The 19,938-nt window shown below is 39.3% G+C and overlaps 3 protein-coding genes across 3 annotated transcripts in view; 1 reads left to right on the top strand and 2 right to left on the bottom strand.

The window, feature by feature from the left end:
- adam22 (ADAM metallopeptidase domain 22) overlaps positions 1–7,166 on the bottom strand; it is a gene marked incomplete in the record, with an annotated part of 60,524 nt that extends 53,358 nt beyond the window's left edge. Inside the window, 3 exon segments of the mRNA XM_035672334.1 lie at positions 2,798–2,874; positions 6,447–6,608; positions 6,889–7,166. Of these exon segments, the coding sequence (XP_035528227.1) occupies positions 2,798–2,874; positions 6,447–6,608; positions 6,889–6,963 (314 nt within the window).
- Positions 7,167–8,445: 1,279 nt separating this feature from the next.
- On the bottom strand, positions 8,446–14,813 carry dbf4 (DBF4 zinc finger). Its single transcript, XM_035671856.1, has 13 exons — positions 14,605–14,813; positions 14,302–14,434; positions 13,498–13,667; positions 12,767–12,967; positions 12,597–12,647; positions 12,438–12,507; positions 12,225–12,292; positions 12,043–12,088; positions 11,864–11,909; positions 11,642–11,767; positions 11,031–11,124; positions 10,680–10,795; positions 8,446–10,533 (listed from the first exon to the last, which is right to left on the bottom strand). The coding sequence occupies exons 2-13, from the start codon at positions 14,360–14,362 to the stop codon at positions 9,726–9,728; spliced, it is 1,857 nt and encodes a 618-aa protein (XP_035527749.1). The 5' UTR covers positions 14,363–14,434; positions 14,605–14,813; the 3' UTR covers positions 8,446–9,725.
- Positions 14,814–15,297: 484 nt separating this feature from the next.
- The window catches only part of slc25a40 (solute carrier family 25 member 40), a 5,510-nt gene continuing 869 nt past the window's right edge, over positions 15,298–19,938 (top strand). Inside the window, exons 1-9 of the mRNA XM_035671858.1 lie at positions 15,298–15,500; positions 15,696–15,803; positions 16,629–16,688; positions 16,773–16,879; positions 17,115–17,182; positions 17,546–17,670; positions 18,427–18,710; positions 18,854–18,935; positions 19,597–19,671. Of these exons, the coding sequence (XP_035527751.1) occupies positions 15,704–15,803; positions 16,629–16,688; positions 16,773–16,879; positions 17,115–17,182; positions 17,546–17,670; positions 18,427–18,710; positions 18,854–18,935; positions 19,597–19,671 (901 nt within the window). The 5' untranslated portion in view covers positions 15,298–15,500; positions 15,696–15,703. The remainder of the gene's footprint in view (positions 15,501–15,695; positions 15,804–16,628; positions 16,689–16,772; positions 16,880–17,114; positions 17,183–17,545; positions 17,671–18,426; positions 18,711–18,853; positions 18,936–19,596; positions 19,672–19,938) is intronic.

Below are 19,938 nucleotides of genomic sequence, written 5' to 3'. Positions count from 1 at the left end.
CACTGCACTGTGTGCAAAAAGTCCATACAGTTTATCGGCTGAAAAAAAGGTACACTATAAGTTTGTGATGAGGTGCTCTTGTGTTCATTATGCTTGTACCAGAGAGTGATGTATTAACCTGCCAAAGCTAGTACAGGCATCAATAGGGTCTCAAAACGATTACTGACAATGGTTAGGGATTTTTTGGGAGTGATAATGAAATTGAGAAGTATCTAGAATAAATTGTGCTATATAGAGCTTTGTTGTAACTTGTGAGAATGAAGATCTATCTCTTCTCTTAATAATCCTGGATGGAGTTACTATGTAAGTGGATTAGAGTGGGATCTGAAACTGTTGATGAATAGATAGTATGTTAGACTAGATATGATTGCAAGAGAGGATAGGTTATTTTTGGAGGGAGAGGATTGTATGTTACAGCAACCTAAGGTGAGTGCAGTTTTAAGGGAATTTGTTTTGGATTTTGTTATTTATTGGTTTTATTTATTTAGTATTACACATTAATTGACATTTTTTAAATAACCACAGTTATATAAAGAAGTATGATGAATTTGGTTAGTTACGGAAGCGATAATATGCATTCCACAATTGGTTGTTTTTCTGAGTAAAGTTATTATTCCTGTTTACTGAGTAAATTTTTTTCCATGTATCAGATAACTTACATAAACTGCAAGTGACTCCTAAAGTCTCAGTGCCTACCGTAGAGTTGACAAACTAATGATAATGACCATCCTATATGTACTTAAAGACAGGACAGTCAAACCCAGATCCAAAAGTTACTTGATAGAAAAACAAACAAGCCGATCATGTATCATTAGTTTGTCAACTCTACGTAGGCACGTGAGGACTTTAGGAGTCACTTGCAGGTTATGTAAGTATCTCGATTATTCAGAAAAAAAATTACTCAGAAAAACAGGAAAATAATTACTCAGAAAAACAAACCAAGTGAATGCAATACGCTTCCGTAACTAACCAATTCATCATTACTTATATATAACTGTTTTGGTTATTAAAAGAAATGTCAATTAATGGGTTAACAAAATAGTTGCTGACAATATCTCTTTGCACTGGTCAATCAATAATTTACGTTTCAGCCCAACAAATAGTACAAGGATTTTAAGAGAAGAGATAGACGTCACACAGTACAATGCTCTATTGCACTGATCTCTCATTCTTATTCAGAACCACACATGTCAAACAGTTGCCCAGAGCTGTCTGCTTGGAGGTTAAATCACTCTCTGGAAAGCTAGAAACAGGACTTCACAAAAGTGTTTCCTTTCAGCCGATAAACTGATGGACTTTTTGCACCACATGCAGTGAAGACATTATGTAAAATAACGCTGAAAGCACCCAATGTCACACAGATGAATAATGACTTGTTGCATCAAAAACAAGCGCTGATGAAAGTATATTTGCATGTGACAGCATGTACATGCATGTGTATGTGTGCAGATGACACATTTATATCCATGACTGGTTGGTGCATCATGCAGTGAGCTGCAGGGTTTACAGAAACATATCCTCTAAACCTGGGAACTCCTGTGATGTAACGTTTCACTCAGTAGGGGAGTGACTTCCGCTGTGATGAGTAGGCAGCATCACCTTATGTGTGTGCCAAGTTGACAGGCTTTCTGTTTTGGGGCTAAATGAGAGAAACAAGCCATCGTCTCGAAGAGTGACAGAGAGAAACAGAAACATAACAGAGGAAAGGTTGAGAAAGGAAGATGCCCAAAAGGGCGGTTTAAAAAAAAATGTAATGTGAGTTGGAGGCAAAAAGACAGAGAGAGAGAAAATAACAAGAGAGAGAGATGCTTGCTTTCCATCAGCAGTGCTGTGATCAATATCAGTGTCTGACAGGGCAATGCTCCAGCCTTTACCATAAATCACTTCCTATTATGATAGGACCTCTAAATCACTTACACACACACACACACACACACACACTAACTGACCAGCTGCAAGCACACAAAAACATACATATAAAACACACAGATGCATTTACATTCATTCATACAATGGCCCACTTCAGCACACAAGCATTAGATATTTATGTCCTCAGAGTGCATTCCCAAAAACAGGTATTAACTGCACTAAGAGAGCAGGAGAATGTGACTTCTGTCCAGCAGCAGCACAATGGCAACTTCAGCTGAAATACTGGAGTCAGCACTAGATTAATGTGCGCTTTGGGATTTATACTAAACAAAAACATAATATGAATTTAAACTTAAAAGTGTCGTTCAGGCCTGAGAGAATGACGTATAACTCCTGCCAGGATTATTTCAACAAGCAAGTGAACATTAAAGTCATTTCATGAACGTTCAGGGGTTTAAAATTAATCCACCTTCATTTAAACTTACACAAAACAAAATTGTACAGACAAGCTATATAGATAGAAGAAGTTAGTAGACAGACACTTAGACAGCTAGCAAGACAAATTAAAGAATCAAATTAAAGCGGTACCGAATCCCACCCACACGCCTGGCAGACTCAATGGCGAGCAGGTCTCAGCTGTCAATCGTGACACAAAACCCCCTTTTAAAATTAGCACTTGAACGAACAACAGCATGATAAGAACGACCTAAAAAGACAGAAACTATCTTTTGGAAAAATGTATTTGACGTGAATTTTTTTGACCCATCTGCTAACGGGGGAGACAGCGGGCTTTAAGACCTATACTGCAGTCGGGTACCAGGGGGCGATTGAGATGTTTGGCTGTAATGTCATCCATCTTTATATATGTTAATGAGCGAAACAGACAGATAGCCAGACAGACAGACAGATTTAATAATGTAATACTCACTGATTCAGTTCCACATCCAAGATGAATTTTCTGCCAAAAGCATCAACTTGAAAGCTTGCTTGGGCGATGTGGTTAACCTAAAAATGCAAAGAAGATGGGTTATTTACTATTACTAAAGACAAGCATTATCATATTCATGGATCAATTCATTTTTATATGCAAAAATCAATTCTCATCTACATTGACAGATGGCTGCATTATCTTTTTTTTCCAGCACCAATCAATCAGCTGTAAGAATAAGACTGTTTTCATTAAGCCATCAAGGTCTGTCTTCTTCTGAATTTGAATTTCTGCAAAGCATCTCATGTAACACTCCTCTCATGTAATACCCACTAAAACACACACACACACACATCCATGTGGATAACCTAATGTGCTATTATTTTACCTCAACGACCACTCATTTCTATGCTTACCAGACTGGTTTTGTAACAGTTTCACAAAGCCAAGGATTCATGGAAATCCCTAAACCCATATTGAGCCATATATATGTCTGCCAGTGAATATGTATACAAACACAGATATTCACACTCTTTCTTCCCCGACTGCATGTACTGTGTCATTGATCCAATTCATTCCCAGCTCTGGCCACATATGGTACAGGCGTCATTACACACCCTTGGGTCAATAAGAAGTCCCCACAATCATTCCTGTGCAAGTCCAGAGGGGGTCCCAGAGCTGAGCTAAAACACAGCTCACCCTCCCCCAGGCTCGGACCATGGGCTACCTTCATTACGCCGCAATACAACAAGGGGAGGAGGGGTGTGTGTGGGTTTTTTTTGTTTCCATTTGAGGAGGTGCCCCTGTGCTCACCCAAGGACGACCTTAGCCTGTGAGGTCCCCATTGGCCACAGACTCTATTGTTAGTAGGAGTGTGTCTGTGCGTGGTCAATGCATATATGAGCGGGTAAGAGGGTGTGTGGGTGTGGGTGTGGGTGTGTGTGTGTGTGTGTGAGCACGTACAAAGGGCAATCCCTGTTTATGGCACACTTGTGATGAAATCTAATCTGGCAGACTGGATCCATGATGGGAGGAGGTACCAGTAATTGTGTTTAATGAAAGCACATCCCAACTTTACTGAGCCGGTCCAATATTCCGAGGCCACCGCTGACTCTTCTTACATTGATTTCTGAGTTATAGCAAGTCTGACTTTCCACTTATGACTGTTAAAGTATGACTGTAAGTGCTATCAATCCACACACACACACAAAGGCAAACATACAAACCAACACACACATGCTCAGACTGATTCCACTTGAGGCGTTTGTTTTTCCACCAAAACAACACAAGCACTTTGCTGAACTCCCCACCGCTCATTCAGTGGTGAAGCTGTTTGTGTCTGAAAATAGGCAATGCAACAGAAGTCTATAAATAACCTCCTGCGTGTCACACATTTTCAGAAGTATTTGACAGATTTGTTTTTAGGCCATTGATCTAAAAACAGCTAATAACTGATCAAACTTTGTGCAAGTGACATCCCGGCTGATTGGAGAGCAGATTCAACTCTCAGGAGAATAAGAGACGCAGAACATCAGAAATCCAATCAAAGATGCCAGCGCCTGCCTCCTCCTCCTCCTCCTACCCTGGATCTATTCCTCACTTGCAAATGTATATTTTATAGCTTAACTAACTTTCAGATTATTACTGATTGCCCGTTGGCATATTATTTTGATAACCATGAGATGACACAATGCATTTTTTAGTAAAACAAACACATCTTCTGAGCAGGAATTACACAAAAAAATGAATCATTATAATATGAGAATTTAACCATGATATGAGATGGGTTGAGCAAATCTGTGTAGAAAGTAAAAATGATTCCCTTGCTCTGCAGAAATGAGTCTCCTTGCTTTAAAATCCAGTTTATGTTATGTGACAAACCCGTGATGCAGATTAGTATCAGCTTCAAAAGGAAAATATTAAAATGATATCTGATGGCAGATGGTTTCTGTTCTTGTTTACCCATCGGGCTGCAGCTCTGTCTGAGGTGTGAGGGAGACAAAGGGTTAGCACCTCCCTGCATGCTACCATCTGTAGCGTTCTCCACTCTCTGAGAGCCCTGAATAGGCTAGCCTACACAAGCCTAAGCCGAACAAATTAAAAACGCATGACAGGACTGCACAATGCTAATTGACTCATCTGTTGAAATGAACCCAGCAGCCAATGCCGCTTCACTGAACTGAGTCAGTGAACACAGTAACCGTGATTATGATTATTCCTGCACTGTATCGGTTTTTATAGACCAAATGGCTCTGGTAGTCTTTATTGGCATATACTGTTTTAGATAACTAACAACTTTCAGCATAACTGTGTTACATGATAGATTGGGCGGTTATGTCTGCGAAACAAAGAACTAGCCTTCAGTTTGCTTGGCTACATAAAGGTTCAATAACTATGAATTTATATATATGTTTTATTGCTGTGTATTGGCAAGAATCTGGTGATACGATAAGTGTCACGATACAGAGGTTACGATTCAATATATTGCAATACTATCAGCAAGGTGATACACATTGTGATTTCTTTTTCAATCTAATTTTGGGAAACGGTCGAGAACAGATCAACAGATGCATACAGTTGATCAGTGCTTGGTCAGGGGTTTAAAAACAAAAACTCAATAAAGTGTTTTTGAGAATCGATACAATATCAATAAGCAAAATATCACGATACGATATTTTTCAATATTTTCTTACACCCTTATTTATTTGTGAATTATCCTGGGAATCAATCCTCTTCAGAGCGTATTTCCTACAGTTTATCACAGTAAATATTTAGATATTGAGCTAGTAGAGCACAAAATACATTAGATGTTCGTGGCCAACGCTTGTGTTGATATTTGAGAGCTAAAATTGTTTAACCATAAACATTTTTCACGAGGATTCCTCAGATTTGTTTATTAAAGAATTGTGACGATACTGATCGGGATATTCAAGAGCTAAAAAATAAACTTGTCAGTACCCTCTAGTGGACAAACGGTAGCACTGTTTCTAAATGATCTTAAGCATAGTGTATCTTTAACATTTACTGCCACTTCCTGGTACACATCAGCTGCCAATACAGATATATCTGTAATAATCTAAAATCTACTTAGATATATTGATTAAGCTTCAACAGTGAGACTCTGGTCACTTTCATTCATGACTAAAGTGAAAAATGCTGCTAAATGGGATATGAGATCTGAGCTGGTACAGAGGCGCCTGCTGGGACAGAAAAGATGCAAGTTATCACTAAATTATTAATTATCCTGGTTGTCCAGATGACTTAAGCTGATGATTTTCCTTAAATGTGCAGCGTGGGCAGACAACAGAGGAGCTAAGCTGAATATTGTATATCAGTCTACATGCAGTAGTCTGCTGTTTGCATGTGAAGACATTGATGACCCATATAGCACCTGCAGACTGTCTAATTAGTGCGGCCTGTTCCTGCCTAAATGTTTCAAGCTTCTTCTGTTTTGCTTGTAATTAACTAATTATTAATTTCCCTCCTGAGAACAAGGGCAGAGGAGGAGATGAATCAATGCAAACACAAACACGCAATAATAAAAGGCATCTCTCTTTCTCTCTCCAGCACACACAGTATAGACACTCCTCTCTCTCTCTCCTCTTTTCTCTCTCTCTCTCCGCCCTGACAACCTGAAAAACACGTGTACCTGAGTGGAGCCGGGGCTGCCTTTTAACCTGGTGCTGAGCTCGTCCTGTGTGATCTGGCTGTTGGTTGTGCCTGCTGTAGAGCAGGCGGAGAGGACCGTGTCCTCCTTCCCCGACAACCTGCCCGCATCACGAAAGAGCCTCAAAGCTCGACAAGGCGTCTCCTGCACAGGAGGAAAACACCGATTTCATTCCCGCCTGTCCCTCCGTGCGGGGAGTGATCACAGACACATTCAAACACAAACACCGCCATCTAAATGTCGAAATCCTATTTCCTTTGATAACATGAAACAATGCTACCAGGCTACATGCATATTTTAGATATAGATTATAGCCGGAGCTAGGATAAAAAAAAAAAACAAACAAACACGGCTATAAATGGTGATTTAACGCTTTGTTGCACGATAATAATTCATGTAAATATCTGAAATACACATCAGTTACCATTTGGGGCATTAGGGATGCTCTGGTGACCGGACGTGCATCAATCCACAGACGCACAAAAGGGAAATCCACCATCGCGGGCGCATCCTCAGCATCATCACTTTCTCTCCCTTGTAGGAAATTATAAAACAATGCGGTATTCAAGGAGCAAGCTTCTCGGGTCCTGCCTTCGTTAGGGGCTTGAAGCCTGGGGCTGGTCGTCTGTTTAGCGCAGTCCCTCTGGTTGGGGGCCTCGGGGTCCTTACGAGTCTGAACGCCGAGCGCGTCTGAGCTCACCGAGACCCGCGGAACAGCAGCACGGAGGAGGCAGGGAGAGAGAGAGAGAGAGAGAGAGAGAGAGAGAGAGGAAGGGAGAGAGGGAGGGAGAGAGGAAGGGAGGCAGGGGTGGATGGAGGGGAGGGGAGGACTGGGGACGCCTCCTTAAAACACATCAATATCCAGCGGCTCACTGCAGAAACGCCTAATGCATAAATATGAGCGAGTGGTGGAGACGGGATGGAGGGAAGCTGCGGGCCCGGCCTTCTGCAGACTGGACCGACACCGATATCAGCCTCCTCCACGCTCCTCCATGTTCAGTTGCAGCAAGAGCGCCATTCCTGCCCAATTCTGCTTGTTATTCATCATCATGAGTCACTCCATCATCTGCCAGGGCACCAACAAAATAAATAATAATGTGTGGTGGTGGTGGTTTTGTTTTGTTTTTTCCATTATTGGGGCTGCAACTATATAAAATTGATACCTTAAGTCATATTTCCCATTTTACCATGTTTAACAACAAAAAAAACACAAACATTTAGAAATGTCTTTTCTCATTTGACATCCTCATGTGCGGTTTGTTCATGCGTCCCAAACACCTTCAAACTGTTGACACATGGCAGCATGAAGACAATCTGTTATGTTACTTTAACACCAGACCAGATGCTCCAACCTGGTGCAGACTTGCCCCAGAGCCATGCAGCAAATATTACAGAATTAATGAGCTGGTGAGAATGATTTATTTTTTTCTTCCCCCAGACACATAACAATTGTTTACTCAAGGAGCTGATATGGCTCTGAGGCAAGAGTTCCAACACAATCTGGCACAATGTTACATCAAGTCAATTAATATTTATAACTCTATTTGTTAGAAATACCCTATTTTACATATGACTGTAACATAAGGAAAATAAACTGTTTATAAAGTTGCAGATGTTTCATTCACAGGCCAGAGTCACTAACGTTTTCCACAACATACACACCCACTGCAGGGCCGAGGCCTTAAGTCTGTATGTTCTGTGTCTGCATGGTTTCTCTCGCCAAGTTTAAAGACTAATGTGTACACATATATTTCCAATTTAGAGTGTAAATGGCTCTCGTGTGTGTTTGAAGGTGTATAAACTCAGGCCCCTGCAACCCTGAAAAAGATAACTGGGTATAAATAATGGATGGACCTTTAAATGTTTGTCTTATGTATGAGGCGGGTACAGTTTGTGCACTATGACTATAAAAACACAGTGAGGTTATAATCAGTATCAGAGGAGCAAAAACAACAATAATGTCAGCATTCAGTGTTGGCTTTTTATTTGCAGGATTGCCGTTCTTGTACCTTGGAGCATGCTGTTGCTCGTGTCTTTTTCTTAATGCCAGTGGCACAGAGACTCCCATTTGACCCAGTGCATCCATTTGAGAGCAGTGAGGGAGAACAAGGGCACTATGCTAATGTACTAAATGCAGGGAAAAAGGGAGAAGCTGAGCTAATGCATCAGAAAAAGAAAAGAAGGCAGGTCATGAGAAGTGCACTTAGGAAGAATCCTAAAATGTTATATATAATGTCAAGTACCACACATCCAGCCTGCAGGTCATTTACAATAAAATACATATACAACCACTATATATACATTTTATATACATATACAATCATTTCAACATGTCTGGGAAGATTTCTCATCTTTCTCCAGATTACTGTGTAAAATATTGTGACTAAAGCTGCCTTTTTCTTCCATTTGATGCTCCTTTAAATGAACAGTCAGTATTCAGTGGAAACGACTGCATGAAGAGACTGTAAACTATGATAATAAACACAGTAATATTTCATACATTGTTAAGTGGCAATAAAAGGTATCAACCTTGTGAAATTTGTCCCTCAATACTCACCCTAATACATTGCGGGGTGTTTTCTGCTGCAGAGCAGTGTCATCTTTAGGTGACATTTTATTCCAATTCATGGTATTTTGGAGACATTTCCCCACATAAATTGCTGTTAAAGTTTATCAGCTGAACTTGCTGTGCATTTGTTTCTGTTTCTACAGCAGCTGCATCCAGGTAAAAGCAATTAGCGATGTTTGATTTCTCTTACTAAAATCAATCACAAAGGGGATTTAGATATAGATGAGATGAGTTATAGATCTATTTTTAAGCTTTGAGACAAGTAAGATATCAGTACATTTTGTACATTTAAGTCATATTTTCATGGGAATATACAGTTTTGAATACATTGCTTCAATTCAACAGTTCTTTGTTTTGAGTTTAGAATTTAAATGCATTTTCAACCAATTTGTTCAGCACAGTAAAATGTGCCAATTGTCATTTCAAAGCCACTGTAAAGGGAATTATAAATGTCATTAAAGGCTGGTTTTAAGTTAAATATCTGATACAATGCAGAGAAGAAAATGCAAAAGCACACCAGCAGCTGCCTTTCATCTGATATAAAACAAAGTAACAGGGGAATTTTTTCACCCCTAAAACAAATAAGTTGCTCACACAGTCCATGGCACAAAGTCTGATGTAGTTCTAGTTGTGGAAAACGTAATATGTCTAGAAAATGGTCCAGTTTATCCCTTGAATTCAGTTTTCCCTTCCTAGGTCTCAAACCCCAGGAATTCGACGTCCATGTCATCACTCGACTGAAAAAGCTCCCAAAGTTTCAGCACAGAGTTGTCAGGAATGTCACTTGGCTTCACATGTCCAACATGTGTGTCCACTTTCCGTCTTTTGCGTTTATAAACCCTGACCCTCCTCCGTATTTTCCGAACTGGAGAGAAGCTTTGTGTTGAGAGACTTGGATCTTCCTTTTCTGAGAGGCTGTTTACAAAAAGTCTGTCGGGCAACGCGTTTCCATCCAGAACAGCCTCAATTACTGAGGAATCCTGTTTCTTATCAGACTCCTCTTGTTGATTTGTTATCACATTAAGACTTTTTGAGGAATATTCGTTCTGTTTGTTTATATCATGGAAGTGCGAGGTTGAGCTGTTCATGTCCTCAGTTATTATTTGGTCCTTCGGGTCAACCTGAGTAAGTCTGGAGGGAACAGAGGTGAGACAGTCACCTCTAGAGGGCGCTGTCTTCATCTCAGGCTGTGGCGTTTGAGTGCAAGAAGTCAAGGAATTCTTTCTGCCAGGAAGCTTACGCGCAAGAAATTTGTGCTTGGATCTGTCTGAGTGAGTGTAATGCCTCCTAGAGTCCCCCTCTCTGTGAATCAGAGGAGCAGAAGCCGCAACTGATCTGATTTTTAAAGGGTGTCCTGAATAAGATCCCTTGTGTCCATTGACAGTCCAGCGCTGCTCTTCTTTAATAATGTCTGTGGTATTGAGATCTCTCTTGTGCCTTAGCTCAGTTTTCCCACACGGTCCAGGAGCCATGAGAACAGAGGAAACACTGCACTTTGGTCTGATAGGAGTCAAAGAAAAACAATGATTATCGAGTGAAATAGAAAGATAAAAGATCTGAATAGGTGAAGTGGGATTACATCTACATGTATTTTTTTGTTCTTGTAAACATATAATGTTGATGGAAGTTTTAAAGGAACAAATTACCTTTTAACTTGAGTTCTGACGTGGAAGAAGTTGCAGTGCAGGGTTGAAACCAGTTTGTCCACCACCAAGTATTTGTCACTCTTGGAGAAAGTCTTGTGCCGTTCGCTCTGTAGATGCTGAATAATTAAAAAAAAGACTTAAGTGAAACTAGTACACACTGGACCGTATAATACATATCAGTATAATTACACAAGATTACACATCTGGAATAAATCTAGAACTTCATATTGCTTTAAAGTTTACCAGCTGCTAAGTTGGTCATTTATTATTATTTCTAAACACATAAATAATGTGTAAACACAAAAGCAATTCTGTACTTAAAAGTTTGCTTTTATAAATGTGATCACTTACCGTTGTGACGTTCTCATATTTGACCATGCAGCACTCGCAGTAGCCACCTCGTTTCTTGTCTCTGTTCTTCTTTCGGCCGTGTGCTCTCTCTTCACTGAAGCCCAGAGGACAAATAAAACCAAACTGAGATGAAACAAGCCAGGATTTCTGCACTTTGATTAATCTTTAGTCAATCTTGACGAGTGGCTCCAGCAGAACCAACTCAAATTGTGCAGACGAGCACTTTAAATTCTCTTCCCACAAAGTTTTAAAACATACCAAATGTGTCAGACTGAATTACACAAACACATGTTTAATCAGTGTCTAGTGGAGTTTGGCTTCACCACACAGTATTAATTAATTAAAAACAAAGCTACACAATTAGTTGAGAACAGACATCATTAACACAACAGCAATTAACAGCAACAGCAAAATAGTGGGAGCAACATTTAGTTAGTTAAACTGACTGTGAAGGAACATTTAGGGATATGGTAGCTCCAGTGGTTAAAATATGTTAATTGTTACTTCTGGCTGGAGGAAAGGGGATTTTTTGTAAATATAAGTCCCTGTGAAAGTGTGACACTGTGCTGTCCTAATGTTAAGTAAAGCAAAGCAGAGAAGAAACACTGTACCTGTGTCCCCGCTGTTTGTTTCCAGGAGGATCCTTGTCCTCCACACAGAAGGGACTTCCAGGAGGAACAGTCTTCAGGTTGAACTCAGGCATGTTTGGCACAGTGAGGTAGATTGGTCGGTAGTGTCTGAGGACGGGAAAAGAAACATTTTAAAGTCAACAGATGTAAACAACTCAAAGACAGTCGGTGGATATCAGCTCCTCTCAGCCGTCTGTCTCTTACCTGCTTGAATCCTCAATCTTGACGAATGGTTTACTGATCCTCCCCGCTGGAACAAACATCATTGACAGTCGATTTAAATTTCAGGTTGTATTTACAAAAGATCAAAAACATTGCTGCCAATAAAAATGTTGGTAATAACAACTACATATACATTGTTTACTCCTAGATGAGACATTCACCTTTGCATTTCTGAAAGCCTTGTTTTGCTGCTGCCTCAGCTTTGACCTACGAAGAATGACAGATTGTTATAAAACTGAATAAACAACATAATACAATGTTAAACAACTTTTAAGAAAATAATTCCAAAATGTTAGTCATCTTTTTTATAAAGAAATTTAAGAATTAGAGTCTGTAAACTTACACTTGCTTTGACGGCAGTGGTAGCAGGACACTGGACCTTTTTCTTCTTCTGAACATATGCTATAATATCTGCAAGTGTCGTCAAAGAAATAAAACTAAAGTAAGTAATTATTTACATTATACATTCAAATAATATACAAATGGTTGATGTTATGTAACAAAAACTGATATATGAGATATCACAGATAAAATAGAGATAACCTCAACAACATACCATCTATGTAGAGGATTTTCACACCCCAGTCCAGAGCATTTGACAGGATCTTGTTCATTTGTACCCTCTCCTAAAAACAAACAAGTGTGTATTAGCACAGAAAACAAAAGAGGTCATTAGAGTTACTTACTAAAACTCATTAGTGTTGACTTAACAAACCTGCTCTTTCACCACTCGCTCCACCAGAGACTTCCCTCGACTTGGAACAAACTGCAAAACAATAACAGAAAATTAAACTCTATGACATTACCAATAGACCGAGTTAATAGAGCGTTAAATAGACCTCCAAACACAGAGTTACACTACGGTTGATGAAAAAGTGAACTCACTGTGTCGGTCTGGCCCTGAGATCTGCTTTTGTCCCCATGGCTGCCAGGCTGCTGCGGCGGCTTTGAGCGAGGGTGAGGTGAACTCGGACCAGAGTCGGGGCTGGGGACAGGAGAGTCCTGCCTGAGGCACTGCACATACCTGGCCTCCCTCTTGTTGGATACCAGATACTTAATTTCCTTACTGAAGAACTTTTCAACAGTCTGCGTGACAAACGAGAGACACAGGATGAGGTTTTTGGGAAATCTTTAAGAACTTCATACCCGTCTCAGTAACAAACGCAACACACAAAGAACGTGTGTCTTAGAGGGTTGGGTATCCAAACTAAATACAGTTTTGGAACAGAAATTGTGTTTATATTTAGATAATTTTACATAAAAGGTGTTGCCCATTTTAGCCAATTTTATTAAAGCAAAGACTGTATTTAGCTAACATTTGAAAAGTTTGGGTTGTTTGGAATGGGAGAAAAAATAAGTTTACTAGAATTGAACCAAAAACTCAAAAACTCAAATAGCATATTGCCACTAATATTGAAATATATATATATGTATATATATATGAAGATGATGTAAAGTCATCACAGTTCAAGGTCTAGTGAAGTCTGCAGGGCTCAGAGGGACAGGACCTAATAACTCATGTATATGTTAAACTGCCCCCCAGAGAAATTACAGATTAGAAAGTTAGATTTGAACTTTTCTGACAGTCTAACGGGGGAAACTGTGTTTTGTCTCACCCCTCCCAGTTCTTTGATGTCGCTCTCCAACGTCTCTGCTATTCTGTTTGAAGGCAGATCCAGGTAAAACACTTTCCCAGCGAAAGGTTTGACGTGAGCAAGAGAAGACACAAGCGAAGTTGGCTTAGCTTGACTCAGCGTTGCCTTGTCACCAGCAGCGACGCCTTTCCCTGAAAGGCAATTAGTAAAGTCACAGGATGAGAGGCGGAGTCCAGATGTAATCTCAGCCGGGGTCCTTGAGTAAATCAAGTGATCAACCACAAACCATTCATGTGATTAACTGACTGATCAAGCATTTGTGTGATCAAATATCAAACTTTTATTGTTTACAGATTAAGAAACCAGCTCACTACCTGATTACAGCTACAACCTTTATGTTATGTAGTCTGTGTACGAACCTTGTTCTCCTGTTTCTCACTATTGTAACTCTACTACTTCTGTCTATTCTCACTCTTAAAAGGTTTTTAATATCTATATAGCGTGAAGTTTTCCTTATCAAGGGTTTGAGGATGCAGGGCTGCCTATGTTGTAGACTATAAAGCCTTTAACTGTTAAAATAGACTTGATATGACTTTAACTGGGACTCATATCTTCCAGTGTTGTATTAGTCAGTGATGGTGATAAAGTTAGTACTCATTACTCTTCTAAAACAATTACTTTACTCTGCCAACAGCAATAAGTTACACTATACTTCTTTTCAGCTTGTGTCCTTTTTACTAGTAACTATTAAATAGCTAAATAGTTTCAAATTAAGTAGAAAACAAAAAACACTAGTATAACACAGTGAATAAATAATAACATTACCTTGCCAGGTGGGTCCCGTGTGCCTCTGGATGCGTTTTGGCTTCATTTTATTCTCTTTCATTGAGAAAAACAGAAATGTTTATTTGCCCTCCAGTCTTGAGTAAACATGCCCCAGAAAGTCCTCGTCCGTCCGCTGCGTGTAAACAAAGAACTGTTTACAAATCAGACAAAGATAAACAAACGAGTCAGAGTGGTAATATGTGAGCAGATGTTTGGGTTGTTGTTGTTGTTGTTGTTGTTGTTGTTTTTTCTCCCGGTTATTAAACTGTGTCTAACTGACGGTAACGTTAAAGAGCAGTTTACCGTGCAGAGTCTCGTTTCCCTTTTGTCGGTTAGCTGCTTTGCGACACGGTAACGGTAACGTAACGGAAACAAACGGCACACAGCCGGTGTTAACACGTTTGTTACCACATAATATCCATCGGTAACCGGTTTTACGACTGTTCAACCAGCTGTAGTAAACTTTTTAAGTCACTAATGTTTCTTTGCAAACGTTTCTTTCCCGCTTTAAATCCAATGGTGGACGACGTGTATGTTGCCATGTTTGACACTACGTAGCCCACCATCGCGTTTAAAAGCACTAAGATATCAAATTACACTCACAGATTGTTTGCCTTCCAGATTTTATTCTTGAACAGAACTGTTTCGGGTCCTTTGTGCCTCTGGGTGTCTTTGAGGGACGTGACTGTCATCCTCTCCACACCTTTAGAGAAACTGAGAGGTTTTATGGTTTTACGGAAACGACCCAAACCTGGCAACACCGGAAATACGTAAACGCAGCCTTTGTGTTTGCATGTGACGTTTCCACATTGCTGTTAAATAAAATAAAAACACACATTAAATATAGACATAAAAAAAAAATGTTTAATTTACAAAAACATTTTATATACTATACACATACGTGTTTTTATATAATGTATTCCGTTTAATGTAATGTAAACAAAAAGCTGAAAAAGTTCAAGAATGTGCTTTGCTGAAATTAAAACTTGCGTAACATTGGTCATCTCGTAATGTCTGCTGTGATGTAAACTGAGCAGCTCGGTAGGGTTACAACCCCTTGACACACACACACGTGTATGAAGCTATCATTTCCTTCTGGGGCCTGGAGGACTAAATGTCACACTGTCGGGAAACTACAGCACCTGAGAGGAATGAGTGTGTTCATGGAAGACTTTGTTAAAGCTGAGGCTCTCTATCAGGTAGGAAGCTAAATTAATGAGCTAACTCAGGTTAGCCAGAGAGCTGCCTTCATCATGTAATGTGAAATGATATTGTAATAACGTACTAACCACGCTAATTTAGTGAATTTGGTAAAACGTGATTGTATACATGCTTACTAACATACAGATTTAAATGCATCTAATGTCGTCTCTGTATCTTTGTGTTTTTTAAAGAAGACAGTATGAGTGGTCAAAGTCCTGCTCCTTCAGCCAGTAATGGCATTACTCCACTCCAACAGATGGTGGCGTCCTGCTCCGGAGCCCTCCTCACATCTTTGTTTGGTGAGATACCCCGACTGACACATGACAAGATGGTCATGTGTTTTTTTAAATAACTTGAATGGTGTCTTTAATTGTTTTAGCTCATGTGATGCAACAGTACTGATTATAATCTGTTTACCTTTCCTTCCAGGCAGTCACTGGTTTCTGTTCAATTCAAACACATTATGAAAATCAACTTAAAAAACACTTGAAATCTACATCTCAGTTGCCACTTTATCACGTACACTTAGATGAAACTACTGTACTGTTTTAAAGAGCCGTTGACTCAAGTTTACAGTCATTTGTAAACATTGTGATGCTGCTGAATTGTAATGTTCAACAGCACCACAAACTACAGCCTCCAAAATGACCGTAGAGTTGATTTAACGCCCCTAAAACAGTTTTAACAGGATTTATTGCAGGGGTGATGTATTACACTGCACTACTTTGAGCTGTACCCAGAACTACCTAATAATCTATCAAATGAGTGTAGTTTGGACAATCCAAAGTGAACATTGTGGGGGGTTTAAATGTTCTGTTAAAGCTACTGAAACATTTTTGTGGCTGTGATGCTGATGAGAAGCTGTATCAAGATTAGTGTTCTGAAATGAAGCATAATTAAAGGTACAATCTGTTTTGCTCCTGTAAATTGCTCTCATGTCATGTTACATTTTACCTCATCTGACATACTTCACCAACAATTCAAACACACGTACAAGCATCTGTGTATTATATAAGTACAGTAGATCTACATTCTACAAAGAAAGACTTCACATTTGGCAACATTTCTACAGTTTACCTATTGTCATCCACAGAGGCTCATGATAGGTTTCTGCTTCTTTTCAGTCACACCTTTGGACGTTGTGAAGATCAGACTGCAAGCGCAGAAAAATCCCTTCCCCAAAGGTATAATGAATATGGTCGAATATGATGTTTATTAATACCTTAAAAGAAAGATGACCACTTGTGTTTAAAAAAAATGTCTTTCAGGGAAATGCTTTGTCTACTGCAATGGACTTATGGACCACATATGTGTGTGTGAAAACGGCAACTCCAAGGCCTGGTACAAAGCCTCCGGTCACTTCAATGGCACACTGGTAAAAGAAATCGCATACACATTAAACGTCACTATTTAGTGTTTACCAAAATAAAAGGTTGCGGTTTAGGGTTACTAGTCAGACAAGTTCCCTATTGTGTTTGTGTTTTGATTTAGTGTCTGATGGAGCCTGTTTTGTATAAGTGTGAAGTAAAGCTGCACAGTCATATTGTGACAGAAAACTGCCAAACAGCACGTCTTCCTTTCAACACTGACTCTTCTCTGCATGTCTGCAGGATGCCTTTGTCAAAATAGTACGCCGAGAAGGAGTAAAGGCATTATGGAGTGGGCTGCCTCCAACCCTGTGAGTGTGAAGTCTTCTGTGTCTCTTTTAGTCCCTCGTGGATCTTCATTCTGCCTACTCGCCTCTTAAAGCCGAGTTATTGTGCAAATGTGGTTGGTCGACAGTCGTTTAGCCTTTAGCTGATGCGCTCATTAAGGGAGCTTTCGTTTGAAGTTGTACCAATTAGTGGCAAACCACCTAAGGTTTTCTTGAAGGCTGATTACCAAAGATTGATTTATGTTAAGTATTATCATAATGGAAATTTAAATCACGTTTGTTAATTTATAATTAGTGTTGTTTTTGTGGTTGACTTTTTATAATAATATAATAATTCTAGATGGAAACATAATTTATGGATATTTACCTGTATGTGCCTGTCTCCAGTGTGATGGCAGTGCCAGCTACAGTGATCTACTTCACATGCTACGACCAGCTGTGTGCAGCGCTGAGGGTCAGGATGGGAGACTACTCTCAGGAGGCTCCTCTCGTGGCCGGAGCTATCGCTAGAGGTGAGCTGCCTGCTGTCGCGTCACTAAAGAGAACAGGACAGATTACAGCTCTCACAGAGCATCTGTGGAGAGTGTTACACGCTTTAACATCATTTAGAGTTGCATCCAGTAATTCTAGTTTACAGAATGGAACTTATTCATTATCCGTTAGAGTATGAGTTCATTTATATTGCTGTATTTTCAAAATGCTTGTGGTTTAATTTCCAGATTAATATCCACCCACACTTTTTGCCCTACAACCCAGAGTTTCTGTAAATTCATCCTACATCCTAGATTTAATTTTGAAAACATACATATTCTGACACAAATATGACCCTGACTTGGTTCAACTCTGTTTTTAATAAAGGCCCGTGAGCAATTATTAAAAAGTGAGTGTCCTATCAAATAAAGGCATAAAAAATGTTAATAAAATGTCCTGGAAAGGTCCTGGAAAACTATTTCTTAAAAAAAGCCTCATGGCTAACTCTCATTTACAGCAATGTTTTATCAATGTCCACTGTCCCTGCAAAATAAACCAAGTATAAGTATATAATATTATTTATATATTTTAAAAGAGTGAGAAAGAGTGAAAAAAAAGAATCTTCACAGCTGGTGAAGATGATAAAAATTTGCTTGATGATAATTCATAGAAAAAATATACTACTCTTAAATTAAACTAAAAAAACTGTTTTTCAGTGACAAGCTTATTTTTAACTCTCAATGTCACGTTACCTAGTGTGTTTTGAACTTTTTCTCTTTGTTTACTGTGTTCGTCAGTGGGTTCAGCGACAGTCATCAGCCCTCTGGAGCTGATCCGTACGAAGCTGCAGTCTCAGAAACAGTCGTACAGGGAGCTGACCGACTGCATCCGCTCAGCAGTGCAGGCAGAAGGCTGGCTGTCTCTGTGGCGGGGTTTGGGGCCCACGCTCCTCCGAGACGTGCCCTTCTCTGCCATGTACTGGTACAACTATGAGAATGGCAAGAGATGGCTGTGTGAACGGTATAACGTCAGAGAACCCACGCTTACCATCACCTTCGTATCTGGAGCAGTGTCTGGCTCTGTAAGTGTGTCTAAACATCATTCAGCGTCTCAACCTGTAGACGAAGACATTGATTAATGTGACAGAGAATATCATAATCCATAAATGAACTGTAATCTGATTATGAATCTAGTAATTAACACATATTTCTTTATTTCTTTCAGATTGCGTCCATTGTAACTTTGCCTTTTGATGTTGTTAAAACGAGAAGGCAGGTGGAGCTGGGAGAGCTACAAGCAAAGAATTGTAATTACAGCATTTTCTTTTTTTTACCTGGAGTGGTACCTCTGCAGCAAATATATATAGACATTTTACATTTAGTTGGAAAATCAACACATAAATAGGATCATAATTTGGTGTCAGGCTGATTTTTTGTACACAGAAGATAACTATAAACTACCACCCATGATATCCATTACTTTTATCTAACTCTGCTTTCTGCTTTCAATTGCAGCACTTAATGTTAAGATGTTTCATATGTCTGAGGTTGATGGAAAGTGGTTAAGTGATTCCAGACATTGATCACTGTATCTGCTAGTATATAATTAATCATGTTAAAATCTCATCATTCAATTGGTCAGTCATTAGAAACCTGGATTGCTTTAATTTGAAATTTCTCTCTTAATTGACAGTTTAAGAGATCCCAAATTTAGCAAAACATACCAAATATGTCAGGCTGAATTTTGAGTCTAAACATCCTGTAGCCTCAATGAAGAGTTAGAACAAGCTGATGCAGAATATATATGTGATGCTGTCAGACAGTGTGGAATAATAGGATTATTCCTACATTAAAGCTACTTAAGGGGAAACAACAAGAAAATATTTGTGTTAAATGAACACATTTGAACACTGCTGCAGTTTTTGAATAGACTTAATGGCTCGTTTTATGATGTCTTTGTCTTTTCAGTGTCCTGTCAGGTCTCCACCTTCAGTGTGATGGGCAGGATTGTGGCGCAGGACGGCTTTGGTGGACTGTTTGCAGGTAGACACTTTTGTCATGCTTTGTGAATCATTATAGTAATATCTAACTAAATGTTACATAATCACTTACCTGGACTATCTGTCGCACATTGCAAATATCCCTTTATGTTTCATACTGTAAGCAAACTGTACAGCTGTACAATCATATTGTACATATTTCTTTGTCTTTATTTCGTCTTTATTTATATTTTTCTCATACTATGTTTATTGTTATGCACCAATATTCAATAATATACAAAGGCAAATTCCTTGTATATGAAAACCTACT

Source organism: Morone saxatilis, unplaced genomic scaffold (assembly GCF_004916995.1).
Source record: "Morone saxatilis isolate NCDOM2014 unplaced genomic scaffold, NCSU_SB_2.0 Contig24, whole genome shotgun sequence".
Taxonomy (NCBI): domain Eukaryota; kingdom Metazoa; phylum Chordata; class Actinopteri; family Moronidae; genus Morone; species Morone saxatilis.
Note: the sequence above shows the minus strand (reverse complement) of the source record. Positions and strands in the feature narration are given on the sequence as shown.

Excerpts from the sequence above, each read along its gene's own strand:
- dbf4 (XM_035671856.1), bottom strand. The coding sequence starts at position 14,362 with ATGAAAGAGAATAAAATGAAGCCAAAACGCATCCAGAGGCACACGGGA. Across the intron at positions 12,648-12,766 it reads CTCAGGGCCAGACCGACACA|TTTGTTCCAAGTCGAGGGAA; the intron begins GTGAGTTCACTT and ends ATTGTTTTGCAG. Across the intron at positions 12,089-12,224 it reads CCACTGCCGTCAAAGCAAGT|GTCAAAGCTGAGGCAGCAGC; the intron begins GTAAGTTTACAG and ends CATTCTTCGTAG.